This window comes from Heterocephalus glaber, unplaced genomic scaffold, assembly GCF_053883595.1.
Source record: "Heterocephalus glaber isolate CG9 unplaced genomic scaffold, H.glaber_assembly_v1.0 deba00001452, whole genome shotgun sequence".
In the NCBI taxonomy this organism is placed as follows: domain Eukaryota; kingdom Metazoa; phylum Chordata; class Mammalia; order Rodentia; family Bathyergidae; genus Heterocephalus; species Heterocephalus glaber.
The window spans coordinates 16,438,083-16,460,038 of NW_028258302.1; the positions used below are offsets into that span (position 1 = coordinate 16,438,083).

At 49.5% G+C, this 21,956-nt stretch overlaps 1 protein-coding gene across 3 annotated transcripts in view; it reads right to left on the reverse strand.

Annotated features, from left to right (window-relative positions):
• The window catches only part of Man1c1 (mannosidase alpha class 1C member 1), a 132,031-nt gene that overhangs the window by 27,991 nt on the left and 82,084 nt on the right, over positions 1–21,956 (reverse strand). For all 3 annotated transcript variants that reach the window (XR_205502.4, XM_004850613.4, XM_087215542.1), the window contains exon 3: positions 1,367–1,482. Coding sequence is in view for 2 of the 3 variants with exons in the window: in XM_004850613.4 (XP_004850670.1) it covers positions 1,367–1,482 (116 nt within the window). In the remaining variant the exon portion in view is untranslated. The remainder of the gene's footprint in view (positions 1–1,366; positions 1,483–21,956) is intronic.

Below are 21,956 nucleotides of genomic sequence, written 5' to 3' on the forward strand. Positions count from 1 at the left end.
TCCCCGTGCTCGTGAGATCATCTCCATTTTCTAGAGAAGAAAGCCACAGTTCAAAGAGGTGGCCCTGCCTTGCTTTCTTCCAAGGACTCTCCCTAACCTGCTCCAGTGTGCCGGAATGTCCCCAGGCTCCCTGGCCATGCTGCTGTCCATTCTCAGCCCAGAGGAGCCAGGGTCTGCACAGAGGGACAAGGCAGGACTGTGGACATATTCCTTCTGCCCTCCTGTCTCTGCGTCTCTCTAGTCCACAGAGGAGAGGACTCTCAGCTTCCCTGGACCCCTGGGAATTTCATCTAGCCTCAGGATAATCCTGGTAATTATGACGATGAGGATGCCGCTCTACATCTGTGTCAGACTTTCTAGTGTCATTAAATGTTTCTACAAGCTTCCATTGTGTTTAATCCTCACAATAAATCTACAGACCGGGCATTGCTGCTGCTGTTCTCATCATTCTCTTGGTATAATGTGGAGACTGGATCCCAGGGAGGCCGAGTGCCTCTGCCCAGGCCTGCCCCAGGCACTCCTCTGTATGGTGTCTTCTCCACCCAGCTCTGTGCTGGCAAGCTGGCCCCACAGAAGCCGAGGCCTCCTTTCTGCCGGGCTGTAGGAGCTGTCCCCAGGACCCTGTGCCTCAGGACCTGTCACTTGTGGAGCTTCACACAGAGCCCCGCAGCACATCTGGCTGTGACCCACCTCCCCTCCCACCATCTCCACTTCTTAATCCCCAAATCCACAAATGTGGTCTCTCCTGATGGTGAGCTGAGACCTCCAGCACAGATCACTGCTTTAGCCTGGGCCGTGAGATCAATGGGGCAGACCTGGCCTTCAGGGCTTTTGTGCCATCCAGACACACTGCTGTCCCCTCTGTGAGGCCCTGGCCTTGAGTGGGATCCCTGTAAGAATGGAAACCAGAGGATCCTAGCTTGTTGTGGATCCCTGACCAGCTGCCATTCCACACTCATCTCAAGAGAGCAGCTCAGGGTGCTCGAGGATGAAACAGCTCTAGGCTGGGCCATGTTTCCTCTCCACAAAGCCATTTCCCCCTTGCTGCTATAGCTGCTGCTTTGTGTGATAGATCAGCCCTGGAAGGGGGGTCCTGGCTGTGAGCAATGAGCCTGGGATGAGTTGCAGCTGATCTGGTGGGGAAGGAAGGGATGGTGGTGGCTGTCTTCCCTCCCAGGGGAGGGTGCCTGGCTTGGGGGATGTCATCACCTCAAGGCTGATCTTAAGGAGGCACTCAGCGTGGAGGCAATACAGCCCTGTTTCTGGGAGTGCTCTTCTGTGCAGCCATTGGCAAGGCCCTTGATATCTCTGGGTCCCAGATCTCAGGGCAAATCTGGCCACTGGCACCAGAGGGGCTCTGACTCACCACGTTCAGGTGGAAGCTCTCTTCCACCCAGGCCTTGGCCTCCTGGAACTCCTCCTTCAGCTCCATGAGGTAGAGGGTGTCGAGGGAATCAATGATAGTTGCCCCACTGAGGCCACCTGCAGGCACAGGGAATCAATTGGGGTGACCCAGGGTCTTTCTTATCCTGTCAGCCCCACTAGACAAGCCACCATTCTTCAACGCCACCCCCCTGCCCCCATGCCTGGGCAGTTTCCAACGTACCATCCAGTGCCACCAGCGAGGTGAGGGGGACCCAGTGTCCTCCCACAGGCTGCAAAGGTAGGGATGAGAGACTCAGTGCTGGCAGAGCCAGTTTCCAGTCCCTGGTCCACTTCTCTATGGGCAGGGGACACTCAGTGCCCACTGGGCACCCACCATTTTCCTCTGTGTAGCAGACTAAAGCCCCAAGCTACGTACCAGTCTCACAACTTGTCCATTCCATTCCCCATTTTATTGTGGGAGAAAATAAAGGTGTTTGTAAACACTTTCCCAGGAAGGTATTTGCTGCAGTACTGTATACTATAATGGGGAAAAACTCCAACACCTACAGTAAAGGATTAGTTATATAAATTATGGCTGGGACATAAAACAGGATGTCATGTAGCCACCCACACGGGTGAGGCAGACTGGTGTTTATTTACTTGGAGAAATAGTCCTGGGATCCATTAAAAAAAGAAAAACCAGCACAGTATAATTTCTTTGTCGTGTGACCAGAAGAGCCTAGCAGGGTGATTTCTAGTGGTTGTCTCTGAGGGCTGAGAATATAGGTGCTTTTTTATTTCTTCAGCTCTGGGGTTATTTTTATAGCCAGAAACTTATTTCCATTAAAACAGAGGACATTTTGGGTAAAGAGGCCAAACAAATGCACAAACCAAAAATGTCATGGCCATGGTCACTCTAGGTCAGCCAGTGCACCAAGGAGGAGTCATATACCTGTCCCTGCCACCGGCTGTCAGATTCTGGTCCTGAGAGTAAAGACTAAAACCATTGTGCAAAATGGTATTTTCCACACTGTGACTGAGGCAGGAGAGTAACGAGGGAGACCTGGAGGATGGGGAGGGTGATGTGACCAGCACCAGCTGGGGGGCTTCCTGGAAGAGGTGGGGATTTACCACCAGTGTCACTGCAGGCGGCAGCAATTTCCTTTTCAGAGCGGAGGGCAGTGGTGCCTCAGTATTCTTACATAGATTGGTTCCAGAATACTCGGGGATGCTAAGATCTGTAGACGCTCAAGTCCCTTATATAAAATGGTGTCATATGTGCATATAATCTATGTGTGTATCCTCCGTGGACTTTAAATCATCTCTAGATTATTTAGGATACCAAATACAATGTAAATGCCATGTAAATAGTTGTTATACTGTATGAGCTAGAGTATAACAAGAAAAAAATCCAGATGTGATTTTTCTTTCAAATATTTTTGGTTTGCAGTTGGTTGAATCCACTGATGTGAAACATGGGGCTAGAGAGGACCCACGGTATAGCCAGCCCTAGGAGGAAGATCTCCCCCTCTGCCCTTGCAGAGGCTCAAAGTGTTATGAGTCACAGGCTTTGCCCTCTAGAGTGGAAACTCTAGAGGGGCTGAGAGTAGCTAAGAGCCACCGAGTCTGGGCACCTCCTGCATTCAGAGTTGTCTTCTAGGCTCTTCAGCTAGGGGGCTCCCTAACTGTTCACTTGTGTGGACTTTATAGACAGAATCCATGGCCAGGCAAGGTTTGACAAAGGGCATGGCCTGGAAAAGAACTGAGGAGATGGAGCAGGACCATGTCACCAGAAGGGGGAGCTTGCCAGGGAGAGAGGACTAGGAGAGGAGGGTGGGGTAAATCACGAGTCCAGATGGCTTAGGCATTAGGGCCGAACTTCTAGAAAGCGAACTCCTCCTATACTTAAGGACTGCTAGGAAACACACCCCAAAGCCAGATAGCGTCTCCTTTCCTGGTCTGACCCAGCTCCTGGCCCTACAGGTGTCTGGCTAGACAAGGTTTCCGGGAAAGACTTTACCCTGGCTTGGGCCTCAGCAGGATAGAGAAGGCTGAGGCAAGCCCAGGGCAAGGGACCGTGGCCTGGAGCCCATGCCTGGCTCTGCTGCTGGGGCCCTGCCTATTACAATGCAGAGCCGAGAACCTGATGATTTAAGGGCCTGGACAGATTTTCCAGGTCCTTCCTCTCACTGATGAGGCCCCCAGTGAGGCAATGGGATGTGCCCAAGATGAGAGTGAGGGAGGACTGGGCCGGCCCCAGCCAAGTGTGATGTGTTCCCCTGCACATGTGGCCTCTCACTTCTGCACAAACAATCTTGGATCTGACTGTGTGCCCCACCCGTGCCGATCAGTTACAGTTTAAGTCTCAGCTGCGTGTCCTGAAGGCAGGGAGAGGCAGCCCATAGTATCTGATTTCTGAATACTGCCCTGGGCTCTCTGTCCTCTGGGCCAGGCCAGGATGGCAGCCAGGGCTCCTCGTGACCAGCTCTGCCCCATGATATCTCTGGGGACACCCAATGTGGCTGGATGATGGGCAGCTCACTGAGTTTATTGGCAAGGTCTTGCCCTGCTCTTGGCTCCTGGATCCCCCTCTTGGTTGCTCTCCGCTCCAGTCCCTCCCCCGACCCAGCACATGACTGGGCTGTGGTCCAGCAAGGCAATTACTGGAAAGCCTGTCATTTCAGGCCAGAGGCCACCCAGTGGACAGGCAGGGCAGCAGTGAAGGCCCTGACTCAAATCCAGTCCTATCTCCAACCTGGGGCAGCCCCCCAGGTTAAAAGACACACATCCTTTAGCAAGCAGGTCTATGGCTTATATGTGAAGCACAAATAGGCCTCGAAGGCAGCTAGGATCCTTCCCTGTGGCCAGAGCTGGGGTGGGTTTGGTGTTGGCCCACTGTCCCAGTTCCAGCTTGCAACCAGTTCACAAAGGACACCCCTGCCTACTTCCTTCTAGCGCCGGAAGCAGTGAGGAATGTTAGAACACAGGCTCAGGAATCAGACAGCTTTGGGTTCAAATCTCAGTGTGGGTCAGTAACATATCTGCTCTGACCATCAAAGTTCTCATCTGTAAAATGAGGTTAAGACCACTGGGCTACGGCACTGGCGAGCCAGGATAAACCCATCGGATACACGCCTGGCATAAACACATATCTGACAAATACATCTGTACCTGCTTGGCACAGACTAAGCACTTGATCAATCAGTTTACTGTCCTTATGTCTGGGGCTCCTTGGCTCACCTTGAAACTGTGGCCTGGACAGGGAATGGGAAAAGGCAATGAAGTATGGGAGACTTTTCTGGCTCTTCCCTTTGGAAGGGAAGAGGATACTTTTGCCTTCCTGTCCTGACCTTTGGCTACTGAACAAACCTTTCTTCAGACTCACACAGCAGGTAAGAGGCTGGCTTTGGTGTAGGGAGACACAAGTTCAAATCCTGGCTCCATTACCTGCTACCTGTAGCTGAGACATCTCATTTTATCTCTCTGAGCCTCATTTCTATTAATGCAAAACGGGGATAACTGTGGAACCTATCTTCTAAGGCTTCTAGGGCACTGGATGGACAGGAGTTGGCACAAATATTGACCCCTGACCTGGCCTTGATCCCCTCTTAGCTTTGTCTTCTGTTCCCTGGTGCATCACACTCTGGTTCCCTCCTAGGCCCTGAGAGGTGTGGGTTGCTCTGCTGACCTTGCCTCCCCTCCCCTCTGTACTTTCCCTCCCCTCTGCTTTCCTCACAGCCATGTTACGTGATTTGCCTTGTCTGTTTGCCATATATTCCCACATTCTCCATGGCCTAGAACACTTTCCAGCCCATAAGTATTGGGGAATAAAGGCCCCGGCCCTGGCGGGAAGGTCTTCCTGGGGGGCTGTGGCTTATTCCCATTTCTCAGTGCCTGGATACAGTCTGGGGGTCAGGGATGTTGAAGGTAAATATTTCAAGTTGAACAAACTAAGCCTACTGTGTGGGCATCAGTAATGATCATGTCCAGGGCAAGGTTAACATTTTGGTTCAGGGGCTAGTCCCCATCAACAAAGAAGACTTCTTCCTAGCTGTGGCCAATCTGGTCAGGGTGACCAAGGGCACCAAAACCTTTCATTTGCTGGTCTCTATGAGGGAGTGAATCCTCCGCTCCCCTGGGCCGCCCAGCAGGAGCTACCTACCCTCCTGGACTGCAGTTCAAATCTATTCTATTGACTCTGCCATGTAAAGATGATGATATTTTTATGCAATGTTATATTAGTGAAGAGAAATGGGTTGGGCTGGGCAACTCTAGCTCTGGGAAGAACATTTAGAGGAAAAAAAAATCACCCAAGGCGTAGCCTATTACTACAGTGTCCCCAGAGTCACACACGAAAGGCTGCGTTTAATTTAATGATATAATCCACAGAGACCTTTCTTAGTCTGTAAAGAAACAGCACAAGTGTTTTTCTCAGCCTACAAAGAGACCAATGTGGCTGCGTGGCAGACTGTATTTTCAAAGATGGCGATCATACTATCTCCTACCCTACAAGGGTCTTGTGTCATGCTCCTCCTGTGGCTCCTTACACTTGGGCCAACCACGGGACTACCTAGGCCAAGAGAATAAAGCAGAGGCCCAGACCTTAAGAAACTGGCAGCTGGGCCAGGGATTTAGCTCAGTGGTTTCGCCACCTGCTGTGCGAGTACAAGGACCCAAGTTCGATCCCAGGTACCAAAAAAAAAAAAAAAAAAAAAAAAGAAAGAAAGAAAGAAAGAAACTGGCAGCTCCTCTTTCTGCCTCTCAGAGTCAGCCACCATGCTGTGGGGGAGGCCAAGATAGCTCACCAGCACACACCGGGGGCTGTCCCCTGGCTGGCAGTCCCACTGGAGGTTCTGCATCCATTCCAGATGTGTAGACAGAAAAGCTTCCAGATGATTCCTGCCCCTAGGTGTGGAGTCAGACTCAGCCCCTTAGCCTCCCCAGCTGAGGCCCACACACTGGGGTACAGGACGAGCTGGACCACACATGTTCCTTTTGAATTCCTCACCCACCTAATCTGTGAGCATCATCGAAGAACTGTTTTAAGTTTCAGAGAAATTTGTTATGCAGCAATAGCACCTGGAATGTTCTGCCACTTGGGTTCTTGGAAGATTAATTAAAGTGACATCTCTCCTGCCCCAAGACACATTGTTTAAAACCACATCATCTTGTACGACAAGGTCTTCTTGCTGCATAAAACCGTTTTAGACACTGCGATCTCTCCATTTCTATCCGGTCTGGGCTTTTTGTTTCTGTTTTTTCTTTTTTCCTGAGCAGGGGCATTTTCCTGTACTACTTCCTGGGTCACACTAGTTGCACTAAAAGGCTAAGTGTTTCCTGGAAAAGATTTCTTGGAGCCTCTGGAAGGAAAGCCATTTTTAAGGAACTATTCTTGGAACCCAAAAGAATACTCTTATTAGAAGGCTGATTAATACAAGATGATTAGCTCTGATCATGTCACTGTCCTGTTAAAAAGACCCCAGTTCCCTCCATTCTTCATTCCATTTGCAAGTAATTCTCTGCCCACAGCAAATCACTAGCAAGTAGCCCCCAGGGCATCTACTGCTTTGGGTCCCTCTGCCTGGGATGCCTCTGTCATGCTGTGAATGTGTCCCCCAAAGTTCATGTGTTGGAAACTTAATTCCCAATGCAACAGTGTGGAGAGGGGGACCTCTGAGAAGTGATGAGGTCCTGAGGGCTGTCCTCACTGTGGATTAAGATTGGTATCTCAGGAGGGAGCTATTATTACAGGAGTGGATTTCTGACTAAAGGATGACTTGTGGGTCGGGGATGTAGTTCAGTGGCCCCGCACCTGCCTCGCAAGCTCAAGGTCCTGAGTTTGATCCCTGCTTAGGGGTGGGGGGGCTGAGCAAAGGATGACTTTGGCCCCTTTCCTCTCCCTTGTGCTCACCTTCTCTGTCCCTTTTTCCTTCTGCCACAGGATGACTTGCAGGAAAGTCCTTCCCCCATCAGCCCTTCAATTTTGACTTCCTAGCCTTCAGAACTGGGGGCTGCATCAATTTCTGTTCCTTATAAGTCATGAAGCTTTAAGAATTCCGTTATAGCAGCGCACACAGACTGAGCTGTGCCCTTCTCAGCTTCGACTTGGTCAGCACTTTCTTCCTTCTGGCCTCCCACTGTTCAAGGGCTTCCTGAGCCACAGCCCTGGGGCTCACCTGCTCTGCTTTGTGTCCCTCCCTCCCAGCATTGCTCATGCTGTGTCATACATCTTTGCTTGTGTATCTGTGAACTCCAGGGGCAGTGGCTGGGCCTGGCTCTTCCCTGTGTCACCCCAAGAAGGTGGGAACCAGTGGCTGCTGAGTGAGTGAATCAGTAGTAGAAGCCCCAGCAGCACTTTCCTGGGGCATCTGCAAACACTTGACAAGTACTGGGCCTTGGAGGAGACACGCCACACACAGCAGAGGCCAGGCCTCAGGAATCACTATGGAGCGGCAGACTGGGCCCCGGTGGAACTAATGGCTTCCTCCACCTTCAGCAAACAGATGTGGTGCTTTACTGTCACAGTGGCTGGAGGCTGCTTGCTGTGGCCAACGGCTGGTTGAGGGTCACTGCAAGTGGCAGGACACAGTTCACGGGGTGGCCTGCTGGCCATGTCCCTCACTGGAAAATAGGGTGCACTTGTAATATGTTGATGTTTTATCTGTTAATTTTTAAATAAGAGAAACAGGGGTGTCTGACCTGGAAACCTGTGTTTAAAAACTCCTGTCTGTGCTGCAAAACAAGCTCTCAACTGCTTTCATCTCAAAACATGCTGGGGAGAAGGGAAGGGCAGGAGACACAGCCCCAATTCTATGATGATGCCTCCAATGTCACAGCAGACAGAGCTGTGACTAGACCATGTGAGTGTACAGGCATCCTTGCTAGGGGAGAAAGAGCAAGGGATTTGGGGCCAAACAGACCAGGCTTCCAGCCCTAGCTTCATCCCTTCCTGGCTGAGTGATTTTTTTTTTTTTGGTACCGGGGATCAAACTCAGGACCTTGCTCTTGCAAGGCAGGCACAGGTGCCACTGAGCCAAATATCCAGCCCTTGGCCCTGTGATTTGGGGGCAGTTGACTTGCAATCTCTGAGCCTTGTGAAATGGGACAAGGAAGACTCCCTTTTCGAGTGGTGTGATGGTGAGTTAAGATGAACATGGCTCCCATGCACCACCCAGCATGTTGCAGGCACTCAATCCAAGAGAATATGACACCTCTGCCACACAGTTGGTGCTCAACCCATGAAGCTGTTACAGAGAAAGCCACACACTCTGGGCTTCGCCAAGCTAGGAGGGTGGCAGATCCCTGGCTCAGCAGGAAGGATGGCACTGCTTCATGCCAGGCAGGGCTAAACTGGGTGAGGACTGTGGCATTTCAACAATGTGGTGTGAGTACATACCTTCCTGCCTAGTGGGGAGAAGAGTGGACATCAGAGCCCTTGGCCACTTGTCCCCACAGACACGAAGCCTAGCTGCTGTTCTGGGCAGCTCCTGAGGAGAGGCCTGGAGGCCCTGCACACTGTGGCCTCTGCCTCCCTGTGTCAATCTGATATTATCAGGTGACTCTTCCCTCACTGCCTCTATTTCCTTTGGAAGGCCAAACACCCCTGCCCCATCACCCTTGGGCTTGTCCCTGTAATCTGCTATAGCTCCAGGCAGGTGAAGGATTAACCTCTGCCCTGGAGCTGATGCTTAGCTATGAGACTTATCCATAGCATTTGTGGACATGACTTGGGCAGTGGGTTGATGTGCTTGCAAGGCCAGGCTTTATGCTCCTGCCTTTTACCAGGAGAAGGCTCAAACAGCCACTGGTCCAGCAAGGATAAAAGACACGTGGGGCAGTCCTGGAGCTACCTGAGTGTAGCCTAGATAACTGAAGTCCAGCTGATTAGCAGCCATAATGAACACTCCTAATGATTGAATCATTTGTTACACAGAATTATCATGGAAATGACGGACTGATACAATACATAAACAGGTCTATTTGTCAACAGTGTTTTCATGTGCTCCACATTCTCACCATGCTTTCGTGTAGTCCACTCTCCAGCCTCCAGCCTTTAATTCAAGCCCCTCTACTCAGAATGATCTCATTTAAGGAAAATGTCCCATACATGACCCAGTCCAGTGTCTACTTTAAGTTCTAGATGAAATGCTGTTTCTTCCGTGAAGGCCTCCCTTGATACCCCCATATAGACCTAATGCTTCCCTCCTCAGGACTTTTTGATCAAAGACTTTTTTTCAACTTCTATTACAATCATTTGTGGCCTTTTTAAAAGTCCCTCCCTGACAGTGTCCTCAGGGCATGGACAGTGTAGAGTCAAGGCATTGTTGGGGTGCCTCTAGGTGAGGTGGCTCTCTGACCACCAGTGCCCTGCTAAGAGGTAACTGCGGCATGGTGTGTGTTCTGGGAACCAGAGACCAACTTCAAGATGCTCCAAGACCCAAAACAGGTTTGCTAGTGGAATTGGCCTGGATGCCTCCCCCAACCCTGGCCTTGTCAGAGGTTGGCACTGACTGTGCACTTGCGGGGGCACCATGCGGTTACACACGTCTCTTTGAAACCTCAGGATAACTGTACTATTGCTCCTCTTTCACAGATGAAGCCTAACTCTTCTAGAATTAAGTCACTTGCTCAGGAGTCATTCACTCACCCCATGTGTTTTTTTGGGTGCTGCAGCTATATTTAACAACAGAGTGCAGTGAAAAGAAAAGCCTAGGCCACCCTCACCAAGTTTGTTGTTGGGGAAACACCACAGGGGTAACTATTGTGGACAACATTGCATTACTAGGTGTAAGGCATGTGCTCTAGGGGCTCGAGTTCAATTGGGAGCCATGGTCAGTAGGGGGCTGTGTTCATCTGGTCAGAGGCCTGGAGGATGCATACCATAAGCAGGTGCAGCCTGGTGGGCCGAAGGCATAGCAGGTAAAGCAGCCCAAGATGGAGGTCTTGACATCTTCACAGAGCCAAAAGGGCCCACGGGCACCAAGAAAGAGGAACAGTAGCAGTTGGAGGCTTAGGGACTGGATCTGACCCGAAGCTGTGTGAAGAATGGTCAGGACAGGGACCCAGAGGGGCCCCCACGGGCAGCTGGTGAGTGCCCAGTCCTCTACGGATGAGGAGGAGCAGCAGGACCTGTGTCTTGAGATCCTCTCCAAGGCAGCTGGATGTGCTCCACAGCTGGGGGTGGGAATGAAGAGAATTTGACTGCAGGGCGTCCTCAGCTAGTTGCCTTGCTCAGCCCCAGTGGGGAGCCCAGCTGCTTCCCAGACCCAGGGCAGAGTCACAATGCCCTCTTAGGTATACATTACAGCCACATAGAGCTGTGCATTGATCCTGGCAAATGCAGCCTGTGGGCCAGAGCCAAGAGGCACAGATGCATGGCTCTGATAATCAGTGAATGATGACTACTGGAAAGGCAATCAGAGAGACCCCATTCACCCTGAGAAACATGAAGAGGTGGCAGAGGTAGTGCTGGGAGGGCCTGGTATGGAGCTGAGTGCACGGGTGTCCTTCCCGTCACTGGGATGATGGAGTGGCAGAAAGAGGTCAGCAGAAAGCACCAAGCTCCAGAGTCACAAAGATCTGTTTGAATCCACCACTTATTTGCTGCCTCAGTTTTCTCAACTGTATAATGGGAACAACGATACCTCCACCTTGCACCATCCCGAGGGACAGAGATCCCATGAGACCCTGGCTGCAGCAGCTGGCCCCACTGGCCTCAGCAGTGATGACAGCAACAGCCATCAGTCTTGTCGAGTGGGTATGGAGGCAGATACCATCCTGATGATCACGGCATTGGTGGCACCTCTCTTAAGCCTCACAACAACCTGATTACCATCTTTGTTTTAAAGATGAGGAAACTGAGGCTCAGAGAATCAGATGAATGCTCCAGAGTGATGAACGGGGACCCAGGACCTGACTGAGGTAATCTGCTGTGCCACCCTGCTCCTGGGCAACTCCTGGGGACTGGGCCTAGTTCAGGGGGTCCAGGGGTCTGAGGGTCCCTCTGTGAGGCTGGCTGTACCCTGTACCTGAGGCTGGCACTGCCTGTGGGCAAGGAGCTAGCTGCTTCTCCCTGGAGGCTTAGGGACCTTCTGCAGGATCTCATCATAGCATGTGCCCGAGCCTGGCATGGCTCCGGCATGAAGCTTGTCTGGCTCCCTTAGGGGGGGATGCATCTTCCTCACACTATCTGGGCCCCACTGCCCACTGCCCAGCCCAAGATGACTCACAGGAGGGTCTGCTTCTCTGCCAGGGAGAGTGTGGAAAGCAGAGATCTTGTCTTAGTCATCTCTGGAGCCCTCAATGAACCCCAGAGGAAGCCAACTGCATGGTGTCTCTGTCACATGTACTGAATTCACCAAGGAAAAACTGAGGAGCCCAGAGAAAGTAACCAGAGGCTGGTCCAGATGGCCCTCCGTCCAGCAGTCTACTACAGGCCCCCAATTCACTCCCAGCTTCCAGAGAAGAGGAGGAGGGCAGTCCAGCCTCTGCCACAGACCTAGGTCTTCCTTTCTTGGCTTCACAGGCCTTTCTAGAACCTAATAGAAGACACTTGGCCCCCTTCTCTTAGCTGGAAAGATACCTGCACACACATTCATGGAAAGCAATACAGGCTTCCCTCTGCACTTAACTGTGTTGACCACCTAACCAAGGGGCATGAGGCCTGGGACCCAAGGACTGGTGAGGTAGTTACACTGGGCTCTGGGGGACCTAGAATCAACTCTTCTGTAGCCTGTTGCTGGCGGTGTGTGGTCAGCTAGCTACTCATGCTGTGAGCCTCAGCACTCTCCACTGTGCGATGGGGATAATGTCCATTACTGACACAACTGGTACTGGCGGGATGACATTTATTCTTTTCTTTAAATGTGCATGGGCTGTAGGAGGTGCCTGTGAGTTGCCTTGGACTTTTTAGATGCTGCACTGATAGTGGGAAAAGCACAGGCTTCTAATCAAAATCATTTGAGGCTTGGATCTAGGGTTTACAAACTGTGTGACCACAACCAAGTGACTTAACCTCTCCAAGCCAGCAGTGAGCCTGCATTTATCAAAAGGGACCAATGATACCTGCCTTGGAGGTGAAGGGTGCTGGACTCCCCAAACAGAGTCTGGCAGAGAAAGGAACAGGAGGGAAAAAAAATCAAAGGGGCCTTGAAGGTCAGGCCCCTCCCACGAGTACATCTGCACCACTCAGCCAGGCCAGGCCTCACCCCCGCTGGCCTGAGCGTGCTTCCTGGGCGCCAACGGCCTCTGTGTTAGATCTCTGGACCACGGCGACTCACAAACACAGCAAATGTGCTGGGCACAGCCCAGGAGACAGCTCTCTCCGCTTCAGAGAAAACACACAGTTCAATTTGGTAAAGATCGGTTCCAGAGGCTTCACGGCTCTCCCAGCCAGGGTGGTTCTGGGAACTGGGAAGCAGCACCGTGTGTGAAGGCCCCGAGTATTTGTCATTCTCAGCGAAGGTTTTCAAGGGTGATGGGGAAACTAAAAAGACCTGATCTCGGCCACAGTTTTTAGAAATATATGGTAATCCATTTTTGTTAATCTACAAAGGCGCAGCTCAAGTCATTAAAAAGCCATCGGACTTAATCACACATAGAGAAGGCCAGTCTATGCCTCTCAGATCATCTCCAAATGGTTTTGGGGTAACTTTCAAAAACTGACAGGCAGGCAGGGAGGGGATTATGACAGCTGATAATATGAGGAATTTCTGGTTCTGTTTCTTGGGGTGAGGGATTTAGTTGAGAAAATCATCACCTAGATTTTGGCCTTAGAGGTAGTGGGGACAGGGATGAGGACTCCAGATGGCTCAGGCTGACCTCTGCCGGAATAACTGTAGTGCACTGTGCCGGTGGGATGAGAGGTGGAGTCTATGCTGTGGGTAGGGCTCCCTCAGGCCTGTGTCCGCACTTTGCCCTCACCAGCTGGGTGACCTCACGAAGTTGCCTGCATCTCTCAGAGCCTCAGGTTCCTCATCTGTAAAGGGCAATGCCCCCCTCCTTGGCTGGGAGGTAAATGAATTCACTACCCTAAAGCCTTTATTGCAGGACGGGAAAAAAGCGAGCTCTCAATAAATGCTAGCGGAGCAGCTATGTCTGCAGAAGAAAACCTCAGAGATAACCCAGGATTTGGATCAGGAAGAAAGAATTAGAGTCTGCGGGGGGGCCGGGGATTTAGCTCATTGGTTTCGCCGCCTGCTGCTCAAGCGCAAGGACCCGAGTTCGATCCCCGGCACCAAAAAAAAAAAAAAAAAAAGAGTCTGCAGGGGGAGAGGTGGAGGGAGGACATTCCAGGCAGAGGGCACAGCATGAATAAAGGCCTCAAGGTGACAAGCTGGTCAGGGAGGAGTACAGGGTATCGAGGAGGGGGATGAAGGAGCCAACACTCCCAGCTAGAGCCGCCTGGGGAGGATGTGGGTGCAGGCTGAGGGGCAGACTGTGTGAGGGACAATGCGGGGCATGGAGCAGCATCCAGGGCCAGGCTGTGAACTGCTCTGTGTCTGCAGATGGAGGGGAGGCTGCAGAGAGGCCTGGGACAGGCATAGGATCCAGACTGCTTGCAGAGTTCAGAACGACACTGTGCATCTTCTTCCAGGTCTGGACAGTGCTGGGTACTCACTGAAACCAAGAGTGCTCATCTGGGATCCTGGTCTTTGCGAGTGAACACCTGCTCCCTGTGCCCAGCAGGGTCATTCCGCAAGGGCACAGGGCAGAGCTCAGGTGGAAGCCTGATGTCCCAGCAGGAGCTAACCTTCCAGCCTCCTTGCATCTTGGCGGGTCCTGAGGCCCAGTTCTGGCCAGTGGAATGTGGGCGTGTTACATTCGCCACTGTGAGACCCAGTCTGTAGAGGCCAACTGTAGGAGCTTCCAAGGCCACGGTAACCTTGGGAGTCACGATTTAGAGGTGATGGTGCCTCCACTACCCTGGCTCCCTGAGTGAGCAGCCACCTCCATCAATTTGACTTTAAGTGAGCAAGAAATAAATGTCTGTAGCCTTAATCCACTGAGGTCTCTGGGTTTATCTGTTACAGCAGCTGGTGTTCTCTTCAACAAGTACACCCACTAAGCAGAATGACCTCAGACACCTGACTGTACCTCTTAGTTTCCCTTGTGCAGATGCTGTGATGGCTCAGAAGATGTCAGCTGACAGATGCTTTTTGGGCTGGGAAGCATTCAAAGCCATCCATCACTGGGGTCACTGCCTCTGGTCTCTGGTAGCCTGAGGCTGCATAAGGGGAGGAGACTTTGCTCACTCCCTGCCAGGCTGGAGGACTGCAGCCAAGGACTGGGGTGGCTCCACATCAGGGATTTGGGGCCACCAGCAAGTCCTAACCCAGAGGGAGACTTGGCAGCCATGCTCCCCAGATAGCTGAGCCCCAGAGGGAGGAGGCTGGGCTGGAGCTCCATCAATGAGGCTCCCTGGGGAAGGAGTCGGCCCAGCCTCCCTCTGATAACTTGTTCCAGCCTCTCACAACTCATTAGTAGGAAATTGCATTCCTTGGCAGGAAGATGCACGCCTGATTTTTCAGACATGTCAGGTAGACTCTGTTATCAAAACCTTGTCTTGTCTCTGTACAGCCCCCACGCTCCAGCACTAGTGTCCTCTGCCAGGCTCTGTGCTCAGTGTATGTTGCCTTTGGAAATCTGAGGGCCTTGAGCGGCTGATCGTTCTGCCAGCCTGTCTGCCCCCTGGCTCAGGATGGAAGCCTGGATGGGTGGTGAGGCTCAGCCTGGTCCCCATGCCTTGGCATCTCATATTCCCAGTCCATCCCTGGTACAAGACCTTGTTGGGAGGCAGGAAGAAGGCCAGAGTAACACATGGTAAGCTGCCTCTGGCCAGGGGCAACTTCCACAGGACTCCGGTTATTCCATATCCTTTTGCTGAGGGGGTTGCCTCTGCCAAGCTTGGGGCAGGAGTGGGAAAGTCTCCCCAACTCCACTCCTGTTTCTGGAGCCTGGAGTCAGGAGCAGGGCTGACTCATTCTGGACTACAGCCCTGCCATCCTGTTCTCTGCTGGGGCAGGTGCAGACACTGACCTCCACTTCCCCTGCTCTTTCGCCCCTCCCACTCACCAGCTCCAGCTGCTAGCACATGATGAGTTATCAAATCACCCATCAGAGAGAAAACCATCAATGCCTGCTCCACAGCAAGGACACAACACCCATTTCAAGTCCTTCCACACACTGTAATCACCCTGCTGGCCCCTTATACCCACCCTGAAGGCTGCCATTACCCCTATTTTACAGAAGAGGAGACTGGGGCTCATCAAAATTAAATGACTGGTGCCCCAAGTTATCCAGCTAGGTGGATCACTGGGTGGTGATCTGAGCTGGATCGAGCAGCTTCCATAAATAGTCATGGTCATTTGTTTAATACATCCTACACATCAAGTACCAAACTGGAAATTTTATTCTTAATCCTCTTAACTCTACAGCATAGGTGGTTATAGTATCTCTGTTTCCAGATGACAAAACTGAGGCTCAGAGACGTTAAGCAATTTGTCTGAGGTTGTATAGTAAATAAACAGAGGCCATGGCCTCAATGTCTACAGTGTTTGGACTTTCTCTCTATACCAGTTGTTTCATAGGTGAGAAGGGTCCCTCTTGGGAAAGGCAGAGAAAGAGGCATCAAGATCTTACTGAGGGAAAAAGCAGGATACATCCTGGTTACCATTCCATTACAAACTATGTGTATGTGGATGAGATGGATGGGGTCTGGGAGGCAGTGTGTGTGTGTCTCAGAGTGTGCCAGGCCTGGTGTCTTCTATTAGCTCATGGGTGCCCTTGGCTGAATTGTGCTGGGTAAGGACAGCTAAGGGTTAAGGTGAAGGAACCAGGCTTGCACAGGTGCTGTGGCTCAACCTTTCTTTGGCCTGGAGCCAGAGGTCCTTCCTCCCTCCCCCTAGGTGCAGGTGCCACCTGGCCAGGTAACCTCTCCACCCCACCACATTCCACAGTTTGTTTCAGGCAGAAATCCAAGCAAGCCAAAGACTCCTGCTCTGAGCACTTAGAGCTTTGAAAAAGTGAAGCTTGCAGCAGCAGCGAAGCCCAAGCAGTGCCAAGAGGCTGCATGTCTGCAGGCTCCCCTGTGCTGGAGGCACGGCCAAGAGGTGGTCTGCGGTTGCCCTCTAGAAGGCCTTTGTGACCACAGCCCCTGCCCAGAGGGGAAGCATATTTCCCACCTTTAATTTTATGCCACAGTCATGTGAAATTCAGTGAGCCACACTGCTGTAGTTAAGCTATACCTTCTGCCTGGAGTGGCCTCCTTCCACTGTCTTCCTGTTCTTCAGCTCCAATGGGCATATCTGTTATTCCTAGTTTCTCTGGATCCATCTCTCTGCTTTCAGATAGTTCAGTCTCCTCAAAAGTCATACACCTTACACTTCCATTAAAATGCTTTGGGAGCAGGCTGGGGATTTAGCTCAGTGGTTCTGTCGCCTGCCTCGAAAGCAGAAGGGCCCGAGTTCAATCTCTGGTACCAGAAAACAACAACAACAAAAACCACTTTGGGAGAAACCTTAATAACTGTCCAGAGGGCAAAGTTGGGGGGAGACAGAGGGCTGAAGTGGGGAGAGGGGACTGAAAAGCAAGGTGGGATGACCAAGGACAGCCTGCACACTTTGGGGCTTAGGGCTGGCCTCAAGTCCCTGGCAGTCTGGCCTCCGAGTACCCTATAATCACACCTGTGCTTTCCCATCACTATACTTTTGTCTGTGCTGTGCCTTCTATCCACAATGCCCTCTGCTCTCTGCTGGGAACTGTAGCTCACTCTTCCAAGCCCAGATCAATGTCACCTGCTCTGTGACATTCCCAGAGGCTTAGGCATGGCCCCTTTCACTGTATTCCCAAAGCACTTGCCCATTATGATGTGTTCTCCCTCCAGGAGAACTCTTGGGGAGCAAGGTCATGGCCAATTCTCCTCTGCATCCCTAGCATCCAGAATTGGCCTAGAAATGGCTTGTGAATGAATGAGCCTCCTTCCACTAAAGTCCCAAGGCACCTATTTCCCACCTCCTGCTGGGCCTTCCCTCCCTGGTCACAATTGGGATAAACTGCCCTTGGTCTTTGCACCACCTTGGTTATTGACCAAAGTTGGGTTTTAATGGTGCTCTGACAAAAGGCAGCTCCCACATTCATTTTCCTTGGCTAATTACATTTCCCAATTGAAACACTTATCTTTGTACTGGTGTTAAAGACATAATCAGTTTCCAGAATGGATTCAAAAGAGGTGAGAAGCAAGAAAATAATTAAGCCAACTTCTGATTGAATCAAATAATTAAGCAGATTAAATTGGTTGCCTGTGATCAACAGTTCCAGCCCAGGCCTGGGGAGAGTGTTGCTCTATTGGAGAGATCACTTCTGATTGTTTTAGAGATGGACAGCATTTCTTTTGAATTGTAAGTAAAGGAGTCACTGTTTCAACTGAATGCAAATAAGGATGGCAGGACCTCAGGTTCCTGTTTAGGCAAAATATTCTGGATTTAACTTAAAAAAAAAATCAAGATGGATGGGGGAAGGGGCTCTGCTTAGAGCCATGCATAGCCATGCCTGGACACCCATGGTAGAAAGGCTGCAGCAATGGTCCCAATTCCTTACCTCATCCTGCAGCCATGGCCTTTGCCACTGAGTAGGATGTCTCTCCCTGTCCTCTTACTCTGGGCTCAGCCACAGGGCTAACTTTAGTCAATCACAACAAATGTGACAGAAGCAGAGGATTCAAAACCTGCTTGTTTCCACTTCCTTTCTTGGTCCTTTTGCCTTTCTGTGTGGAGCAGAGCTGACTTGCTCCCCTTGTCCCAGCGAGAATCTCCTAGGCTAGCTGACAGTCAGCTGCCCCAGCCCCCAGGGGACACCAGTAAGATGCAAGGGGTTGATTAAAGGAACAGCCTGAACTGGCTGGAGCCTGAGGACAACAAGCTCCCTAAGCATTTACTGCTGCATGCTGGTGAGCTCTATGACTGTGTTGTTTGCAGCACCAGCGTGAGGACAGGTGACTGATGCAGTAACCCGCAGCTCAGGTTGGCTTTCTCCAGCTCCAGCCTCGACTCTCTGCTCAGGCATCACTTAGAACAGAGTCAGGCATGTTGGTCCCAAATACCACATCTTTACACAGAACTCACCTGATCCTCACAGGGGCTCCTGGGCAGATGTCAGGATCAGGATCATTTGTCTCATTTTACAGATGATGATGGTGAAGCTCAGGGAGCCAATCAATTAGAAAAGCTAGAGATGGTGAAGGTGAACTGGTTGAGTCCACCGGCCTCTACCACCCCCCCACCCCCCACCCCCGCCGGGCCAACACTCCAGCAATCAACAGCATAGCAGTTTAAAATCAGTCCACAAGGACAAAGCGACTAGGAGAGAAGACAACAGTAACCAAGTTCTGGCAGTTGGATAGGAGAGCACTGTTCAGCACTGACTTAACAAAGCCAAGAAGGCAGAATCCCAAGCCATGAGGATGCGAGCATCCAGCACTCAGGCTGCAGTGGAAAATCCAAAGGCTCTGGGTCTGGCAGCAACACCAGGTATCCCTGGAGGTAGAAGAAGAGAGGCTTGCTGAGAGTCAGCTGAAAAGGTAGTAAGATCACTTGATCCTCTGTTACCTCTGGCAAGAAAATGTCCTTTCTTGTCCCAGCAGAAAGATGGAGGTAATCTCAGGAGGGGGCAAGAGAGAGTGCTCTGGACTTGGGAACACTGGCAGAATAGAAAGCAGCACCCTGAGAGCAGAGGGCTGAGTGCCCCACTCCATCTCCGGCCCCTCCTTCCTACCCACCTCTCAGAAAGCTACACGCAGCAGGCATTCTCTTGAAAGGAGAATGGGAACGTGTCTTATGTGGAACCATCCCAGCCCGAGACAGCAAACACCTTCTCAAGAGTCCCCTGTTGGACACTCTACTATAAGTGTCCAGAGAACCCACTCCCTACTCTAGTGCCCCAACTCTCTTCTTTCCTGTCCCGTATTTACCCCGAAGTCACAGCCCAGGACCCCAAATATCTGAGGAAAAACTGACATGAGAGGTAGACCAATGAACAAACAGGGACAGTAACTAGGAGGACACAGACTTCCTAGGGAGAAGAAACTAAGAAGAAAAAAAAATCAGAGACAAATAAAAGTGGTGCATCTGTAAGATAAGATCAGGATGCTCAAAAAAGAACATTCATGGAATAAAACAGGGCTCTCGGAAATTAATACATCACCTGGCAGCAGAAATGGAAAACTCAATAGAAGAGCTAGAAAGTAAATTTGAGGAAATTTCCTGAAATAGAACCAAAAAAAAAAAAAAAAAGAACTCCAGAAAGGGAGAAAATGGAGAGAAGAAAACGAAGACCTGAAAAAGTTCACTAGTTTCCAGCACAACAGATGAAAGGAGATCCACCCTAAGGCATGCTGTCATAAAATTTCAAAATGCTCAGGGTAGAGGAGGTCCTTTGAGTTTCCAGAGGAAAAAACACAGCTCTTACACAAGGGATCCAAATGGCATTTGGCTTCAAGCTAGAAAGAATGGACTGATTTCAGAATAGTGAGGAGAAAATGACCTCCATTCTGTAAATCTTTATTCAGTCTAATTACCAATTGAGCCAGAGAGTAGAATGGAGAGAGCTTCAAATTTCAAAACTTTCAAGTATTTTACTCCTTCCTCATACTCCTAGGTCCAGGAACAAAGCAAGAAAGTCAAAGGCCATGGATCCAGCAAATGGGGATGCAAAACTGGCGAGACCCGCAGCTAACACACTTAATGGTGAAAGGCCCCTAGGGTCAGGAACAAACAAGTCTGCCTCTGCTGGACACTGTACTGAAGATTCTAACAGGGTAATAAGGCATCCATATTGGAAAGGAAGAAGTAAAACTGGTTTTGGTTGCAGATAATTTGTCTCATAATTTAAAAAATCCTTATCTACCAAAACACTATTAGAACTAATAAATGAGTTCAACAAGGTTGCAGGATTCATCAATTGTATTTTTATACACTAGCAACGAACACTCTCAAAATTAAATTAAAAAATCAACCCCCTGGGGCTGAGGATTTAGCTCAGTGGTTTCGCTGCCTGCTGTACAAACACAAGGACTCGAGTTCGATCCCGGGTACCAAAAAAAAAAAAAAAATCAACCTCCTTTAAAATAAGTATCAAAAAGAATAAGATACTCTGGTATAAATTCAACAAATAACTGCAAAATTTGTACACTAGAAAGCTAGAAAATACTGTTAAATTTTAAAAGATCTAAATAAATGGGAAGACACTTGATATTCATGGACTAGAAGACAATATTAAGATAGCGATATTAACCAAATTGATTTATAGATTCAATGTAATCGTATAAAATCCCAACTGTATTTTCTCTCTTTCTCTCTTCTCTCTCCCTTCTCCGTTCTCCCCCTCCTCCCTCCCTCCCTCAGCTTTCTCTTTCTCTTACAGAATCGATAAGCTGACCCTAAAATTCCTATAGAAATACAAGGGAATAGCCAAAATAATCTTGAAAAAGAACAAAGATAGAAGATTCATTTTTCCTGTTTTAAAAACTACAAAGCTGCAATAATCAACACAGTGTGATACTGGTATAAGAATAGACATATAGATCAATGGAGTTCAGAGATAATACCTTATATTATAGTCAAGTGATTTTTCAACAAGGATGCTAAGACAACCCAATGGGAAAAGAAGAGTCTTTTCAAAAAATAATGAAGGGCAACTGGATATCCACATACAAAAGAATGAAGTTGGAATTCCACCTCAAGCCATACACAAAAATAGAATCAAAAATTACAGCTAAAAGTAACAACTGAGATGGTAATTCTTTTAGATGATAACACAGGAATTATCTTCAAGACCTTGGTTTAGGCAATGGTTTCTCAGATATGACATAAAAAGCATGACAAAAGAAAAAACAAGTAAATTGGACTACATCAAATTAGAAACATTTGTACTAAAAACTGTCCCCTCAAGAAAGTGAAAAGACAACTTACCAAATAGAAGAAAATGTGCAAATAATATACTCCATGAAAGACTGGTATCCAGAATATATAATCTTACAACTCAATTTAATTTTATTTTTAAAAAGATAAATCATTCCAATAGGGATTTGAATATACATTTCTCCAAAGAAAATATAAAAATGGGCAAAAAACACATGAGAAGATCTTTAACATCAGTAGACATTAAGGAAATACAAATCAAAACCACTATAAGATATACCACTTCATACCCACTACAGTGGCTGTAATACAGAAGACAAAGATGTGGAAAAATTAGAGCCATAATCTGTTGCTGACAGGTATGTAATTGGTGCTGCCTCTTGAGAAGACAATTTGGCAGTACCTCAGAAAGTTCAACACACAGGTCCCATGTGACCAGTAATTCTACGTGTACTAGCACCTAAGAGAAAATTTTAAAATGTTCACACAAAAGTTTGCATACAATGTTCATAGAAGCATTACTCATAGTAGCCCCAAACTACAAACAAAAAGGTCCATCAATCAATGAAAGGGTAAATAAAACGTGGTAGACACATCACGCCATTTTATTGAGTAATAAAAAGAAATAATATACTGGTGCATGCTACAACATGGATAAACCCTGAAAAGAATCATGCT